This window comes from Pan paniscus, chromosome 4, assembly GCF_029289425.2.
Source record: "Pan paniscus chromosome 4, NHGRI_mPanPan1-v2.0_pri, whole genome shotgun sequence".
Taxonomy (NCBI): Eukaryota; Metazoa; Chordata; class Mammalia; order Primates; family Hominidae; genus Pan; species Pan paniscus.
Window position 1 is genome coordinate 58,796,014 of NC_073253.2, and position 14,999 is coordinate 58,811,012.

General features: G+C 39.5%; 1 protein-coding gene across 3 annotated transcripts in view; it reads left to right on the top strand.

Moving 5' to 3' along the window:
- The window catches only part of CDC20B (cell division cycle 20B), a 62,107-nt gene that overhangs the window by 28,749 nt on the left and 18,359 nt on the right, over window positions 1-14,999 (top strand). For all 3 annotated transcript variants that reach the window (XM_008952727.4, XM_003827360.4, XM_003827361.4), the window contains exons 4-6: window positions 886-1,016; window positions 4,115-4,208; window positions 10,763-10,879. In XM_008952727.4, the coding sequence (XP_008950975.2) occupies window positions 886-1,016; window positions 4,115-4,208; window positions 10,763-10,879 (342 nt within the window). The remainder of the gene's footprint in view (window positions 1-885; window positions 1,017-4,114; window positions 4,209-10,762; window positions 10,880-14,999) is intronic.

Consider the following 14,999-nt stretch of genomic DNA (forward strand, 5'->3'; position numbering starts at 1 on the left):
ATCCTTCTTCTCCCTAAATGTAATATATATTGCTTAAATTTTGAATGTCCCAGTACTTGAGGTACTAGGCTCTAGGAACATTAGTGAGAATTTATCAAGCCCATGGTTGTGCAAATGAAGAAGAGATTGTCACATGGCAAAAGGCTAAGATTTTCCAGTGGTCCCTTGGCTCCTGTGATGAACAAGTGATATGGCAGATATTTAGTTTTAGAGAATGACTTGATAGGTTTCCAGGGCAGTTGAAAGTCTGGTAAAGGGTTTCTCAATCTTGAGAAGAGAGTAGATAGGAATAATATTGATGCAAGTAACATTGACCCTTCTATTACTTTAACTTAGAAAGTATTTCACTGACGCCATCTTAAACTATCTTTAAAACATCTTTCTGCAATAGAAAGGGGGAGAGAGGCAAAGTGATTTGCTCATGATTATGTAGTGAATGTCAATGCTGGCAAAGCAAGCATCCCATAATGTTTTCCTTGCAGGATGACCATAGCTCGGGCAAACCAGATACTCTTTCCACTATCATTTAAAACTATGGAACTGTTTCTATCCATTCTTCAAATGTGCAAATCTGGTTGATTTTTTTTTTCCGTACAGAGATAAAGCATTCACACTGCTGCAGCAGCAAATGAAGTCAAGTCTTTAATCTTGGCACCTCTTCCCCGCTCTAGAGGCCACTGAGACAGCTTTCTCATTGAGTGACAACCTTATGAAGTCAGCAGTCTGGATTGGATTCTGTCCTGCTCTCTGCAATGGACTTTGGAGCGACGAGAGCCTGGGCTTTTTCACTCTGTCCTTCTGTGAAAGATGCCACAGCCAGACCTACAATCAAAGTGATTATCTTGTTTTAAAAACCAAATTCAAAGATAAATGTCTTTCTTGTAGAATCCTGCAAAGAACAACTGAAGACCCCCAGCAAAGGAATTTCTGAAACAAGTAACTCTGCTCTCCGTTTTTGCAAGGCACCTCATGCAATGGACAAAGACTGGAAAGAAAGTGTTGCCTCAAAAGGGCAGGTAGGTAAAGAGAAAAAAACTGAAGATCCCACATCTAGAGAAGCTGAGACAACTTAGTTGCAAATGTAAGGGAAGAGTTGCTTAGTTCTCTTACCAATCAATAAGAAAATGATGCATTCCTGATAAAAAATGAATAATTGAAGGATATGAATAGAGCCACTTTGTAAAATAAAGAAGATATCCCCCAAATATATGAGAAAATGTTGAGTTGGGATTAATTAAAAAAGTGAAAATGAGAATAACTATTTTATCTTTACAAACAGGTAAAGGTTAAAAATATAATGAAATTATACTTATTACGGTATGCTTCCTCTTAGCCTAAGGATCTCTTGCTGTCATCATTTCCAACTATTTGATGATGTGATCTGTCCTTTGGGGTCTCTTAGGAAAAGTTGAATTATTGCTCTATATGATGGTCTTTTAAATATTTCCCTTAAGCCTTTCTTGTTGTTTGTTTTTTTCTTGGTTAAGTACATTTATTACATTTAGGTATCTTTTATTTATTATAGTTTTAAGATCTTAGGAGTCTGACGTAAATCTTTTGGGCACATTAAATATCAACAGCGTGTTTTTGAATTTATCAAATCCAATGAAGAGTCTTTGAAGGAATCCATGTTTCAGTTCGAAAGCTTTGAACTAGAAAAGTCATAAATTCTCAATTTAGGCAAAATTACTTATTCAGTGTATGCCTTTTTCTGTGCTTGGCTATTTTGCTAGAAGAATAATAAAATATTGTTCATATAAATTTTAGTTATCTGAACTCATATGCAATTGGAAGTGAATGTTTTAGAGCAGGTATTTTGATGTGTGCTTTATTGTTGGATATGGGTTTGGGGGATAGGGAATGGCCGGGGAGTCCTACTGAGATAATTAGGGTGCACTGGTGGCCTCAAACCTGGGCCAGATTATTAACACTCCTGTGTTTTCCACCCTCTACTGCTGATTGGAGTTTTTGCTGCCCTACCCCTTAAGACTTCCTTTTCCTTCCTCTTATCCTTTCTGGTAACTGGTGGCAGCAAGGTTAGTGGCTCCATCTGTGGGCTCATGATGGTGTTGGCAAGATACTCCTTAGCAATTGTTATACCAGCTGGAACATCACCCCAGCATCACTGAAGAACCTGGGCAGGGGATAATGGAAGCTGTTCTATGGTGTTAAGGAGAGCATTTTTTGTCATGATTAGTTAGAAGTCAAATAGCGTCGAGAGTGGTGAAGACACAAAGCGAGGTCTTTCCCCTGTAGAGTAAATGTGTGTCTTCATGTGGTCCTCACTGATCATCTGGAGGGTGTTTCCACAACGAGGGCCTGCATAGCTGTGGAGACTTTCAGAATTCATCTTCCAGGAGCTCCATATTAAGTTGCTGATTAAAGTAGTAAGTCGATCTCATCTAGGAAAGAGCACCCCTGCACCCACAGAACAGAAGCGCCTGCTAAACCTTGCTGTGATCAGCTTTGTGGTAACTGTGGGATTCTAAAGAAGTGAGTCTGTGAAGAGTTCATTGAACTACTGATGAGCAGGCCATTTTAGGAATATTATTTTATACTAACGGTTCTCAACTCAGGGTGATTTTACTCATCAAGGGGCATTTGGCAATATCTAAAGACATTTCATTGTTACAACTCAGGGGGAGAGCATCTTGTGGGTGAAGGCCTGGGTTACTGCTAAACATCCTACAATGCACAGAACAGCTCCCACAACAATGAATTTTTGCCCATAGTGCCAAGATTGGGAAACCCTGCTTTCTAGTTAGTTGTTTTACCTTGAATAACTAAAAACCACGATTCATTGACAGCAATGCCAATTATGTGACATCAAGGAAGAAAAACAAAATACCAAAATGTTGTCTGTCAGAGAGACTTCTGTCTGAACTGTGGGGACCCAGAGTGTAAGGAACATGGCTGTGCTTTGGTCAAGGATAGGCCGAGGTAGGATGTTTACATTCTTCGTGACTCAGTGAGTATAGAGCACAGGCGTATAACTCCACTTGTCCTCATAGCCATGTAGACACAACATAGAGAAGCTCACCACTATAGTTATCACCGGGAAGGCCATCACTTGGCTCTAAGCCACTATTGTCCGTAAAGGGTATAATTGCCCTGTTGACACTGTGCAGAAGCTGGCACCTGGAGAAAGAGAAAGCCAGAGCTGTCTTTGCAGATGGATGAGGGGAGCCAGGACACAGCTTGGCTTGCTCGTGCCCAGAGAAAGAAAGTGTTAAGCTGCTGACCCTGAAGGCAAGGGAGAGCCAGTCCTGCAGCTGTGTGTGTGGGTCATCAACTAAGCAGCCGAGATAAAGGTGAACAGTGTAGAGAGCTAGTGTAAGAAAGCTGTTGATGAGAGCTGCTGCTGAATAAAATCATTCACCTGCCTACGGCCCCCCAAAGTGTTCTTTCTGCTCATCCACCTACTCCCTCCAGACCTCAACATGACCTTTGGCGTAGTTGTGAACCTGACACAGTGTTTGTCATATTTGGGAGAGCAAATATTTTGTTGTGAAGAAGCAAAACAGAATCTTCTCTGCTTGAATCATTTATCACTATGTTTTTAGGAAATTCCAACAGTTATTTTTCTTTCCACTTATTACTAATTTTCCCAGACGTTTTTGATTGAAGTTGGATGTAAGAGTGTCAGAAGGGCTCTTTATATATTGGCCCAAAGGGATGGGACCCAGATTTTTGTGCACATGGAATTTTAGTAAAGTTACTTAAGAGCTCTGTGAAGGTGTTAACAAAAAAGGACCTTAAGATGGCCATTCAGCTGTAGCAGGCTTTGCTGATATCACTGGCCTATGGTGTATAGGCTAAACAGATTTTTAGGCTAGAAGAATAAAAAAAGATTTTATTCTAGCCAAAAAATACCTGCTCTATGGAGTTGTTGAACTCCATAGTTGAGAAATAATATATGTAAAATGCTCAGCACTGTTCATAATATATTGTTTAGTTAATAAATAATAGCGATTATTGTGGTGTTGGCTTTGACAATATGGAATCTTTGAACTCCTTAGTGAATTACCAGTTGTAATTCTATATTATACATTACATTTTAGTTGTACATATATGTTTTTAAAGAAATATTCTCCTTATGTGTGTTTATTTTCAGAAATGCCTAAAACAACTCTTTGTAACCCAGAACGTGGTTCAGCAGGCTAATGGAAAAATGCAGCTCTGTGAGCAATCCCAATGTGTTTGGAAAGGTACAGGATCAAGACATTGTCCTTCTTTCCTGCGCTCCTCTCTCTCTGCCTCCTTCATTTCTTCCTAATCTTAATATATATTATTTTTAATATTTACTAGACTAAGTCAACCTAATTGTAAAATATGAATAATTCTCATAATCCTCTGTTCTAACTACCCCTACCTCCAAGTCCCATTCTCTATAGGTGACCACCTTTAGTTCTTCCAGCTGTCCTCCTGGTATTTACATCTATTTTCTAAATAATATTGGTAAACTTCTATTTCTTGTGATTTTAGACTTGATCATGACTTTTTTGTTTTTGGTGTTGCTCAGGCTGGAGTGCAGTCGTGCGATCTCGGCTCACTGCAACCTTTGCCTCCCGGGTTCAAAGGACTCTCATGCCTCAGCTTCCTGAGTAGCTGGGATTATAGGCATGCACCACCATGCCTGGTTAATTTTTTTGTATTTTTAGTAGAGTTGGGTTTCACCATGTTGGCCATGGCTGGTCTTGAACTCCTGGCCGCAAGTGACCCTCCTGCCTCAGCCTCCCAAAGTGCTGGGATTACAGGCATAGTAGATAAGAATTTAGTTCTCTTCCTGCCTCATTCAGTTTCATCAGTTTCTCGACATGCTTATATCACACTTTAAAAAAGTAAAATTAGTAGTTAATGTTTACATCATATTACTACACAACTATTATTCACTATCAAGCCAAATAATATAATTATGCTTCTTTTCTAGTATAATTATTTTGCTGAGTATTAAAAGTTGCCTTATTTTTCATTTACTAGATAACTATGACACTATTAATATTTCCTCTAAATGCTCCAATGTTTTATTCCGTAGCTGTCAATAACATTTTCCATGCACTCACTCACTCCAGTTTCTTCTTTTCCTTGATGTCCTCCCTTTCAGAGCCTGCTGAACAGGCTGCTTTCTTGGCCAGTTGCACAGTTGTCTTCTGGGACTTTTCATCAATATTAGATCCACTATTTTTGGGCAGCTGTGTTGTGCTCTTTCTGGGTTTGCTGGTCTGAAAATGTCCTTATTCTTCTTTTATGCTTGATTCATAGTTTGGCTGGCTATAAATTCTAGTCTCACTCAGAATTTTGACAATATTGCTTCATGGTTTTCTAGTATCCACTGTTGCTGTTGAGAAGTCATGTGTTAATTTGACTTCAACTTTGCTTTTTCTCTCTTGATGCTCTTAGAAAAGTCTTTTATCACCAGTGTTCTAAGATTTCATGATGATAAAGCTTGGCATTAAAAAAAAAACTCATTGTAAATCAAAAGCCCAGTGATTTCCTCAACTCTGTTCACCAACCTCACTATGAAACTTTTTATTTTGGCTATCCTACTTTTAATTTTTTAAAAGCAATTTCTGTACTCTGTTCCTTTTTTTTTTTTTACAGCATCCTGTTCATGCTTCATGGATATACTATCTTCTCCTATATCTCTGACAATATTATTTTATAGATTTTTGGAAGTACTTCTGTGCTCTCTATGTTGTTTTCCTTTGCTTTGGTTTTCTCTCCCTCCAACCCCGCATTTACTTTGGCTTCTCTCTTTCAGAGTGAAAACTTTCCTGAAAGGTGTGCTGTTTTAAAAATAGTACTAGGGTAAAGAGCTTAGTTCTCCTTTCCTAGGTTAAAGAGTACCAGGGTAAATTCAGTATAAAGATATTAGTATAGGCGCGGTGGGTCAAGCCTGCAATCTTAGCACTTTGGGAGGCCGAGGCGATGGTTCACTTGAAACCAGGAGTTCGAGACCAGCCTGGCCAACATGGTGAGACCCCATCTCTACTAAAAACACAAAAATTAGCTGAACATAGTGGCTCACGCCTGTAATCCCAGCTACTTGGGAGATTGAGGCAGGAGAATCACTTGAACCTGGGCGGCGGAGGTTGTAGTGAGCCGAAATCACACCACTGCACTCCAGCCTGGGCGACAGAGTGAGCTCTGTCTTTTTTTAACTCAAAATCTATTTTTTTGTTTCATACATCTCCATGGTGCCTGGTGCTATTGAATTAAAAAATTGTCATTTTTATTTATCCAGAGAATAAACATCTGGTTTCTTCTGGTATATGCATATATGTGTGTCTGTATTTACTTGGTTGGGCAGGGTGTGTGTGTATGTGTGGGAACTTGACAGTCTTTTAACTAACCCACCTCTCAGTCTTCTCTGTGCCTTGGAGCCCTTGTGGGATTTTGCAAGGCAAATCAGCTTGTTTCTCTTCACTGTCTCCCTTTGCAGGCACTTAAGGGGTAGTTTCTTATACTCTTCTTGGTCAGTTATTAATCCTTTATCCACTGTCTAGAAAATTATTGGGCTCTCTTGCCCACTGCTATATTCACTCCCATAGTGTTTGTTCTTGTGTCTTCATCCCTTAAAAAAGTCATTTGCTGTACTTAGGTTGAAAATAGGAGGCAGAGGAAATAAACTTACATGGCCATTCCTCCAATTTGACTTGACTTACCTATGTCTCTCCCCTTCCCATAGATCACTTTAGTGGCAGCATGAAGAAACGATTTGAACAGGAGGATGTTGGTGGCAAAGACTAATTGAGAGGCCCTCTGAATACTCTATGCAAGGCTCTGTTGTTGATTCTTTTAAGGGAACTTAAACTATGAAACAGATCCCACATAAGCCAAGTAATTGCTCATCAGTGGATCACGGGGACAAATGTTATCCAGGTGCTGTGTATATAAAGTAATTCTTTATGCCTTGTCCATATCTAATGACTCTGAAACCTTACAGCAGGCAGCCCCTGTAAACTTTCAGGTGTACCTCTTTGCCCAAAGCTGGTAGGAAACTTTGGATGGTGGTGTTGTGAGCGTATCAGGGAAGCTCTGTAGCCATGCAGTGGGGAGATAATTGCCTGTGGCAATTTCTAGAAGGTCCTGTTCCATGCTACATTTGGAGCTCTCAGTGCTTTCTTTCTTTCTTTTTTTTTTTGAGACAGAGTCTCGTTCTGTTGCCCAAGCTGGAGTGCAGTGGCGCGATCTCAGTTCACTGCAACCTCTGTCTCCCGGGTTCAAGTGATTCTCCTGTCTCAGCTTGGGATTACAGGCACACACCACCATGCCCAGCTAATTTTTGTATTTTTAGTAGAGAAGGGGTTTCACCATGTTGGCCAGACTGGTCTCCAACTCCTGACCTCAGATGCTCCACCCGCCTCAGCCTTCCAAAATGCTGAGATTATAGGCATGAGCCACTGTGCTTGGCCTCCCAAAGTCTTTTGACCCTGAGCCCCATGTGTTTTCATTCCTACTTTCTGTTGCCATCATGGACGTTTTTGTGTTATTCATGAGATTATTGTCATGGCTGGAAAATAATTGTTTGGGAGCCAGAATTCTGTGTGAGAATCCTCTTGAGAGAACTAGTGTGGTTCATTTCACAAATGCCAAGGAAACTTGCCTGCTACATTTCCCCTCTGGAATAAGTTCTGGTAAGCATATCCATGGGGTGCTTTGGCAAGGTCTCAAATATAAATGTGAACAAGGAGACAGAAATCCTCAATGCTAAAGTAGACTTCTGTTTTTATGGCTTGTCCTAATTTTTTTTTTTTTTTTTTTTTGAGATGAAGTCTTGCTCTATCGCCCAGGCTGGAGTGCAGTAGTGTGATCTTGGCTTATGGCAACCTCCACCTCCCGGGTTGAAGCAATTCTCCTGCCTCAGCTTCCTGAATAGTGGGGATTACAGGCCTGTGCTACCACACCTGGCCAATTTTTGTACTTTTAGTAGAGGCAGGGTTTCACCATGTTGCCCAGGCTGGTCTTGAACTCTGGCCACAAATGATCTGCCCACCGTGGCCTCCCAAAGTGCTTGGATTACAGGTGTGAACCACTGCACCTGTTGTGTCCCAATTTTTTATTAAAAATATTTTTTGGGGCTGGGCACGGTGGTTCACGCCTATAATCCCAGCACTTTGGGAGGCCGAGGCAGGTGGATCACGAGGTCAGGAGTTCAAGACCAGCCTGGCCAACATAGTGAAACCCTGTCTCTACTAAAAATACACACAAAAATTAGCCAGGCGTGGTGGCAGGTGCCTGTAGTCCCAGCTACTTGGGAGGCTGAGGCAGGAGAATTGCTTGAACCCGGGAGGGGGAAGTTGCAGTGAGCCGAGACCGTGCCACTGCTCTCTAGCTTGGGTGACAGAGTGAGACTCTGTCTCAAAAAAAAAAATATATATTTTTTGGAAATTTTCTTTTAAAAATTATGTAGATAACACATAGATACACACTTTTAACTTCTAAATACAGGGGTGTCCAATCTTTTGGCTTCCCTGGGCCACATTGGAAGAAGGATTGTTTTGGGCCACATATAGAATACACTAATACTAAAGATAGCTGATGAGCTAAAAAAAAAAAAAAAAAAAAATCACAAAAAATCTCAGTGTTTTTACAAAGTTTACAGATTTGTGTTGGGCTGCATTCAAAGCACTCCTGGGCTGCATGTGCCCTGTGGGCTGCAGATTGGACAAGCTTCTATCTAGAACTTTGTGCATGTTTATTCCTCAAGCATCTGTTTCCCAGCAGTAAAAAGGGAAAAAAAATTGAGTTAGATGCATAAAAATAGGCACAAAATTTCAGGCCTTCTAAATGTTCTTTTGGGGGTTTGGGAATATATGGTTGGGATGAGAGTGTGAACCTTGTCTTTTCCTTAGAATGATATTTTCTTAAAGGCAAAATAAAATATGTGGGGTCACGTCTTTCCTCAGCTCTCTCATCTTCTTTTGTCCTAAACAGCAACAAGTTTTTGTTTTTGTAAGGTGCTGAGTATTTGGCTTAGAATAAAAAATATATGTTCTATGAAGCCAGAGATAATGTACCTATATTATTCTGATATTTTAGGAGTCTCTCTCTCTCTGTGTGTGTGTCTATATATATATATGTATATATATATAGACACACACACACACACACACACATACACTTTATTATTTAGATTTGTTTTAGGTTCACAGCAAAGTTAGGCAGAAGGTGCAGGTTCCCTTATATCCCTTGTCACCACACATGCACAGCCTCCCCCGTTATCAACATCTCCCACCAGAGTGGTACATTTGTTACAATCAATGAACCTACATTGACACATCATGGTCACCAAAAGTCCATAGTTTACATTAGAGTTCATTCTTGATGTTATGTATTCTATGGGTTTGACCAATGTATAATGACATGTATCACTATTATAGTATACAGAATAGTTTCATTTCCCTAAAAATGCTCACTGCTTTGTCTGTTCATCCGTCTCTCCCCTTCCCATAGAAACCCTTTTACTGTATCTATAGTTTTTCCTTTTCCAGAATGTCATATAGTTGGAATCATACAATATTTAGTTTTTTCAGATTGTCTTCTTTCACTTAGTAATATGCATTTAAGGTTTCTTCATGTCTTATTTTTTATTTTTTTCAGAGACAGAACCTCACTCTGTCACCCAGGCTGATGTGGAGTGGTGCAGCCATGGTAGCATTGACCTCCTGGCTCAAGTGATCCTCCCACCTAAGCCACCCAAGTAGCTGGGACTACAGGCATGTACCAGCATGCCTGGCTAATTTCTGCATTTTTTGTAGAGACAGGGTTTTGCCGTGTTGCCCAGGTGGGTCTCAAACTCCTGGGCTCAGGCAATCTGCCTGCCTCAGCTCCTAAAGTGCTGAGATTACAGGCATGAGCCACCGTGCCCAGCCCCAGGAGTTTTTTTGTTCATTCTTTGGGTATTGATTTTTTTTTTAACCTTGTTGATACTTTATCAGCAAGCCTAAGTATTTTTAGTAATCTTGCAGTTTTGCCCTCAACTGCAGGTTTTCATAGCTAACACGGAAGCAGGAATTTATGAGTAACAATTTGGTTTCTTGGTGTAGCATTGTGAAGCTCTCATGCTTTTATCAGAAGCCATCTGGTCATAGACACCACAAGTCACCTGGGTGGTCTTGGTTTCTTTTGATTTTATCATTCTCAGTTTGATCACAAGCTGAGTGGTTGGAGATGAAAAGACAGCGGCCTGTGGTTTGAACTTAGTATGGTCTTTTGATGAGAACTGAACAAAAGATAGAATACTGACCTTAGATAGTCATGGGTAAAATTAACCAAAAGTAGTAAGTCTGTGTGCTCCAATACTGAAATATTGAGAGAAAGAGCTAAAATCAATGAATCAATAAATATTTATTGATGAAGTCTCAGAGTAGGGCATAGGTGTACCAGGTAAGTCTTGGTGTGGAAAAGCAAAATTCACTTTGGTTTTAAAATCCCAAATAACAGAATAAATATTCAAAGCATGATGTAGTATCTCTGTGTACTCCTCACAAGATCTATCTTCTACATTCAGGTCTGTATGCATGTGCTTTTTAGTAGGAAGTGTCATTGAAAAAAATTTTAATCTTCTTGTTTAAATTAATACTGAAGTGCTCTTCATTTCCTTCCTTCCCCGGCTCTTTGTACTGTAGTTTTATCATGATGACTACTTATTTTCCACTTAATTAAGCTTTTCCACTTAATGTTATTTCTTAATTCCCACAAGAATAAATATTATATTTTCAGGATCTTAGAGCTGTGTAGAAGTGTTTGTTTCTTGTAGGCTGCAAAGATGGAGTCAGAGATGAATCCTTCCATCTTAAAAGGTCTGGTGATATAAACGATTCCATACTCCAACCAGAGGTGAAGATTCATATTACTGGTCTTCGAAATGACTACTGTAAGTTATCATTTAGATTGGGAATTAAAAGTTGAAATGACAAAATGCATCCTGTGCTCTGGTATAAACTTGAAATTTGATTAAACCAGATGGCCTTTATGTCTCATATCCAAATAGTGTAGCATCCAAATATGGCTAATATACTTTTTCCTGGTGCAACTTTCATGTTCAGGGATGGTATTGTTAATGTTGGCATGGTGTGAGAAATATACATTTTATGTTACTGCATTAGAAAGAATTGTACTAATGATGGTCTATTCTTATGTATGTATTTTAAATATGGGTAAATCGAATCAGTCAAACAACTGCATTGGGTCTACTTGTTATGTGCCCAGCTTGTAATCTAGTTTGGAGGACAGGACTAACTGACACAGAACTGATACCATATGCCAAGGTAGATTATAAATAATAAATCATGGGATATAAGGAGCTATAAAGACTAGAAGGAGCTTAGTGAGCTTCGGTGTTGTCCAGAAAGACGTTGTGGAGATATTTATACTTAAGCTGGGTCTTGAAAGATCGTTAGAACTTGGAAAGGTATAGAGGAGAAGGACCATTTTTGGTATTGTTAACAGCATGAAGAAGTCAGGATGTTGGTAATTAAGATATTTAATGGCAATGAAGAAGATACATTGGGGACTGGTGAATAGGTGGGTACAGATCATGGAGAAAAATTCAAATTCAGAAATTTAGATTTGTTTTGGGAGTTGTTGACTAAGAGAAACATCAAAGGAAAATTCATGGCAGAGTATGCAGAATGCACTTAGTAGGAAAGAGCTGCCATAGAGTAAAGGCTTATTTTTCCTCCATGAAGAAAAGAAATGGGATGAGAAATGAATTCATGATTATTCCAAATTTTTGAAGCAGGAGAAGGGTGGTGTCACTGAGAAGACAGATTGGCAGAGGAGGTGATTTGGAGAGGAAAGACTATGCTTGAATATTATTTTAAAGGAGACAATCAGACATAGAAGCAGCTTGGCAGATTATTTGAAACGAATGCTGGTAGTTGAAAGAGGATGGACTAGCCCGTAGGTCAGATGATTATGATTGAATCCAGGAGCCAGTGTAAGCTCCCTAGATGAGGGAGAGAGGAGCAGAGGGAAGGGGTCTGGGCTCCATGGAATATCTACAAAGAGGCATGAGCTGGAAAAAGAAAAATCCCTGAAGGGAACAGTTCTCTATCTCCCTATTCCTTCAGCTCCTTCTCCAAGAGAATGTATTGTCATGACCAACTAAGAAGGATGCATTTTCAAAAAATGTTAAAAAACTGTTATACTCATATTAAAAAGAAACAATGTTTGTTCCCATTTTTCCTTTAAGCCACAGCCCTTTTTCTTTCCTTCTTTTTTTTGAAACAGAGTCTTGCTTTGTCACTCAGGCTGGAGTGCAGTGGCTCACTGCAGCCTCCGCCTCCTGGGTTTAAGCAATTCTCATGCCTCAGCCTCTTGAGTAGCTGGGCGTGTAGCTACAGGCATATGCACCATGCCTGGCTAATTTTTGTATTTTTAGTAGAGATGGGGTTTCACCATATTGGCCAGGCTAGTCTCGAACTCCTGACCTCAAGTGATCCGCCTGCCTTGGCCTCCGAAAGTGCTGGGATTACAGGCATGAGCCACCATGCCCAGACGCACAGCCCTCTTTCTTTCCTCTCTTTGACAGTACAACTTTCAAAAGATCTTTATACTTATAATTTTCTATTTCTCTCCCCATATTGTCTCAAATCCACTCTAGTCAAGTTTTAAGTCTCATCATTCAATTGAAACTACTCTTCCAAACATTACCAAAGAACTCCTCATTGTTAAATCCAACAGTTACTTCTTAGACTTCATACCGAACCCTAACAACTATATTTGAGACAGCTGATCAATCCCTCATTCTTGATATCCCACTCTTTTGGGTTTTGTCCAAGAGTGTCTTTTTGTTCACTCTTTCTCATCCTTTTTTGCTGATTTGTGTTTCTCTTTCATTTCCCTGACCTCTAAATGTTGGAGTACCCAAGGCCTATTCCTTGGACATCTTTTCTTTTTTTACTTCTGTTCTATTTTAATTGATCTTAGCTTTTTGGCTATATCTCTTTGTATTGTGTTTTGTCGTCATTTTTCTAGGGATTACAACGTAATTTTAACTTTCTTAGTCTACGTAGAGTTACTATTGTACACGTCACACAATATATAAACATCTTGCAATCACATAGGTCTCTCAAACTCCCCACTACTTTTTAGGTTACTGTAGTTGTCATGTGTTTGTTTGTTTGTTATTGTTTTTTGAGGGAGGTTTTGAGGGAGGTTTTCACTCTGTCACACAGGCTGGAGTGCAGTGGTTCAGGCTGGAGGCTGTAGAGGCTTACTGTAGCCTCTACCTCCTGGGCTCAAGTGATCCTCCTGCCTTAGCCTCCCAAGTAGCTGGGCCCACAGGCACATATCACCATGCCCAGGTAATTTTTTGATTTTTTGTAGAGATGGGGTCTTACTTTACTCCTCAGACTGGTCTTGAACTCCTTGGGCTCAAGTGATCCTCCCACCTTGGCCTCCCAAAGTGCTGGGATTACAGGTGTGAGCCACTGTGTCTGGCCTGTCATGCATTTTATATTTACATACACTGAAAACCATCCAATTGTAAACGTTTTAAAATTTAAAAAGTATTTAAATAGCTTAAGAGGAAAAAATGGCTCCTATGTTCACCCAAATATTTACCAATTTCAGTGTTCTCCTTCATTTCTGAAGATCCAAGTTTCTCTTTCATATAATGTCCCTTTAGCCTGAAGAGCTTCCTTTAGCAGTTCTTGCAGATCAGGTCAGTTGGCACAGACTTCTGTTAGATTTTCCATCTTCCAGTTGATGAGATTTTTGCTGGATATAGAATTCTGGGTTGAAAGATCCACCACTGCCCCCTACCCCCAGCATTTAAGAGATGTTGTTCCATTGACTGTGGCCTCCATGGTATCTGGTGAGAACCCCATGGTCATCTTGTTATCCTGCTTCTAGGACCTGACTCTACTTACACATATGTTAGATTTTTGGATATTATTCCACAATTCGCTGAGGCTTCATTCTTTAACAAATTTTTTCTCCACATTCTTTAGATTGAATAATTTCTGTTATCTATATTCAAGTTTACTCTTTCCTCTATCACCTCTATCCTGCTATTCAGTGTATCCAAGGAATTTTTCAGATATTATATTTTTCCATTTTAAAGTTTGTATTTTGTGGTTTTTGTATATTTGATTTCCATTTTAGAGCTTTGTTTTATGGTTTCTATTTTCTTTACTTAGAAAATACTTTTGATTTTTCTGTTTATCTGTTAAAGCTTCATATAAAGTTTCATATGAATTTTCATTCATTTCATGTGTGTTTTTCTTCACTTCATGGAGAATATAATGGCTGCTTTAAAGTCTTTGTTTGATAATTTCTATACCTAGGTCACCTTGGAGTTTTCATCTATTGGTTATGTTTTGCCTTTACATTTATCCAGTAATTTTGAATTGTGTCTGGATATTGTAGATGTTATGTTATAGTCACTGGGTCCTGTGGAGAATGTTGATGTTTTGTTCTGGTTGATGTTTTTGTTCTAGTTAGGTTCACATTTTAAGTTTTGTCTTGCCATTTGTGGGTGGTGTTTCAAATCTTAGATCAGTTTCTTAAACTTTGACCATGCTGGTTTGGGTCTATATCTCATACATGTGGATCAGAGCCTAGGCTGAGACTTGTATGGATGTTTCAAATCTCAGTTCATTTCTTAAAGCCTTTGCTAAGGTGATTTGAGCCTCTTCTGCATGTAGATGATTTAGGGATAAGGCTGAGATGTGTGTGAATTAATATACTTACACTCAGAGGATCTCTTTCTTTTGGCTTTCCCTTGTCTAGGACTTTCCCCTCATACTGGTATCAATTCTATGCCTCAGGCTCTTTTCCATGGTTTCTCTGACCAGAAAGATGGTGGCCTTTTTGTCAGAGTCTTCGCTGGCACTCCATGACTGGGGCCTGTCCTCAGGGCAAAGGTGTGAAAGAAGAAAAGTGGGAAACTTACCCTCCGCCAGGTTGCTTCTCCAAATTTTGACTCCCTTACTTAGTTTACTGCTTTTCCTTACTTTCCAGGGTCTCCAGGTGTTTGTTTTTTATAT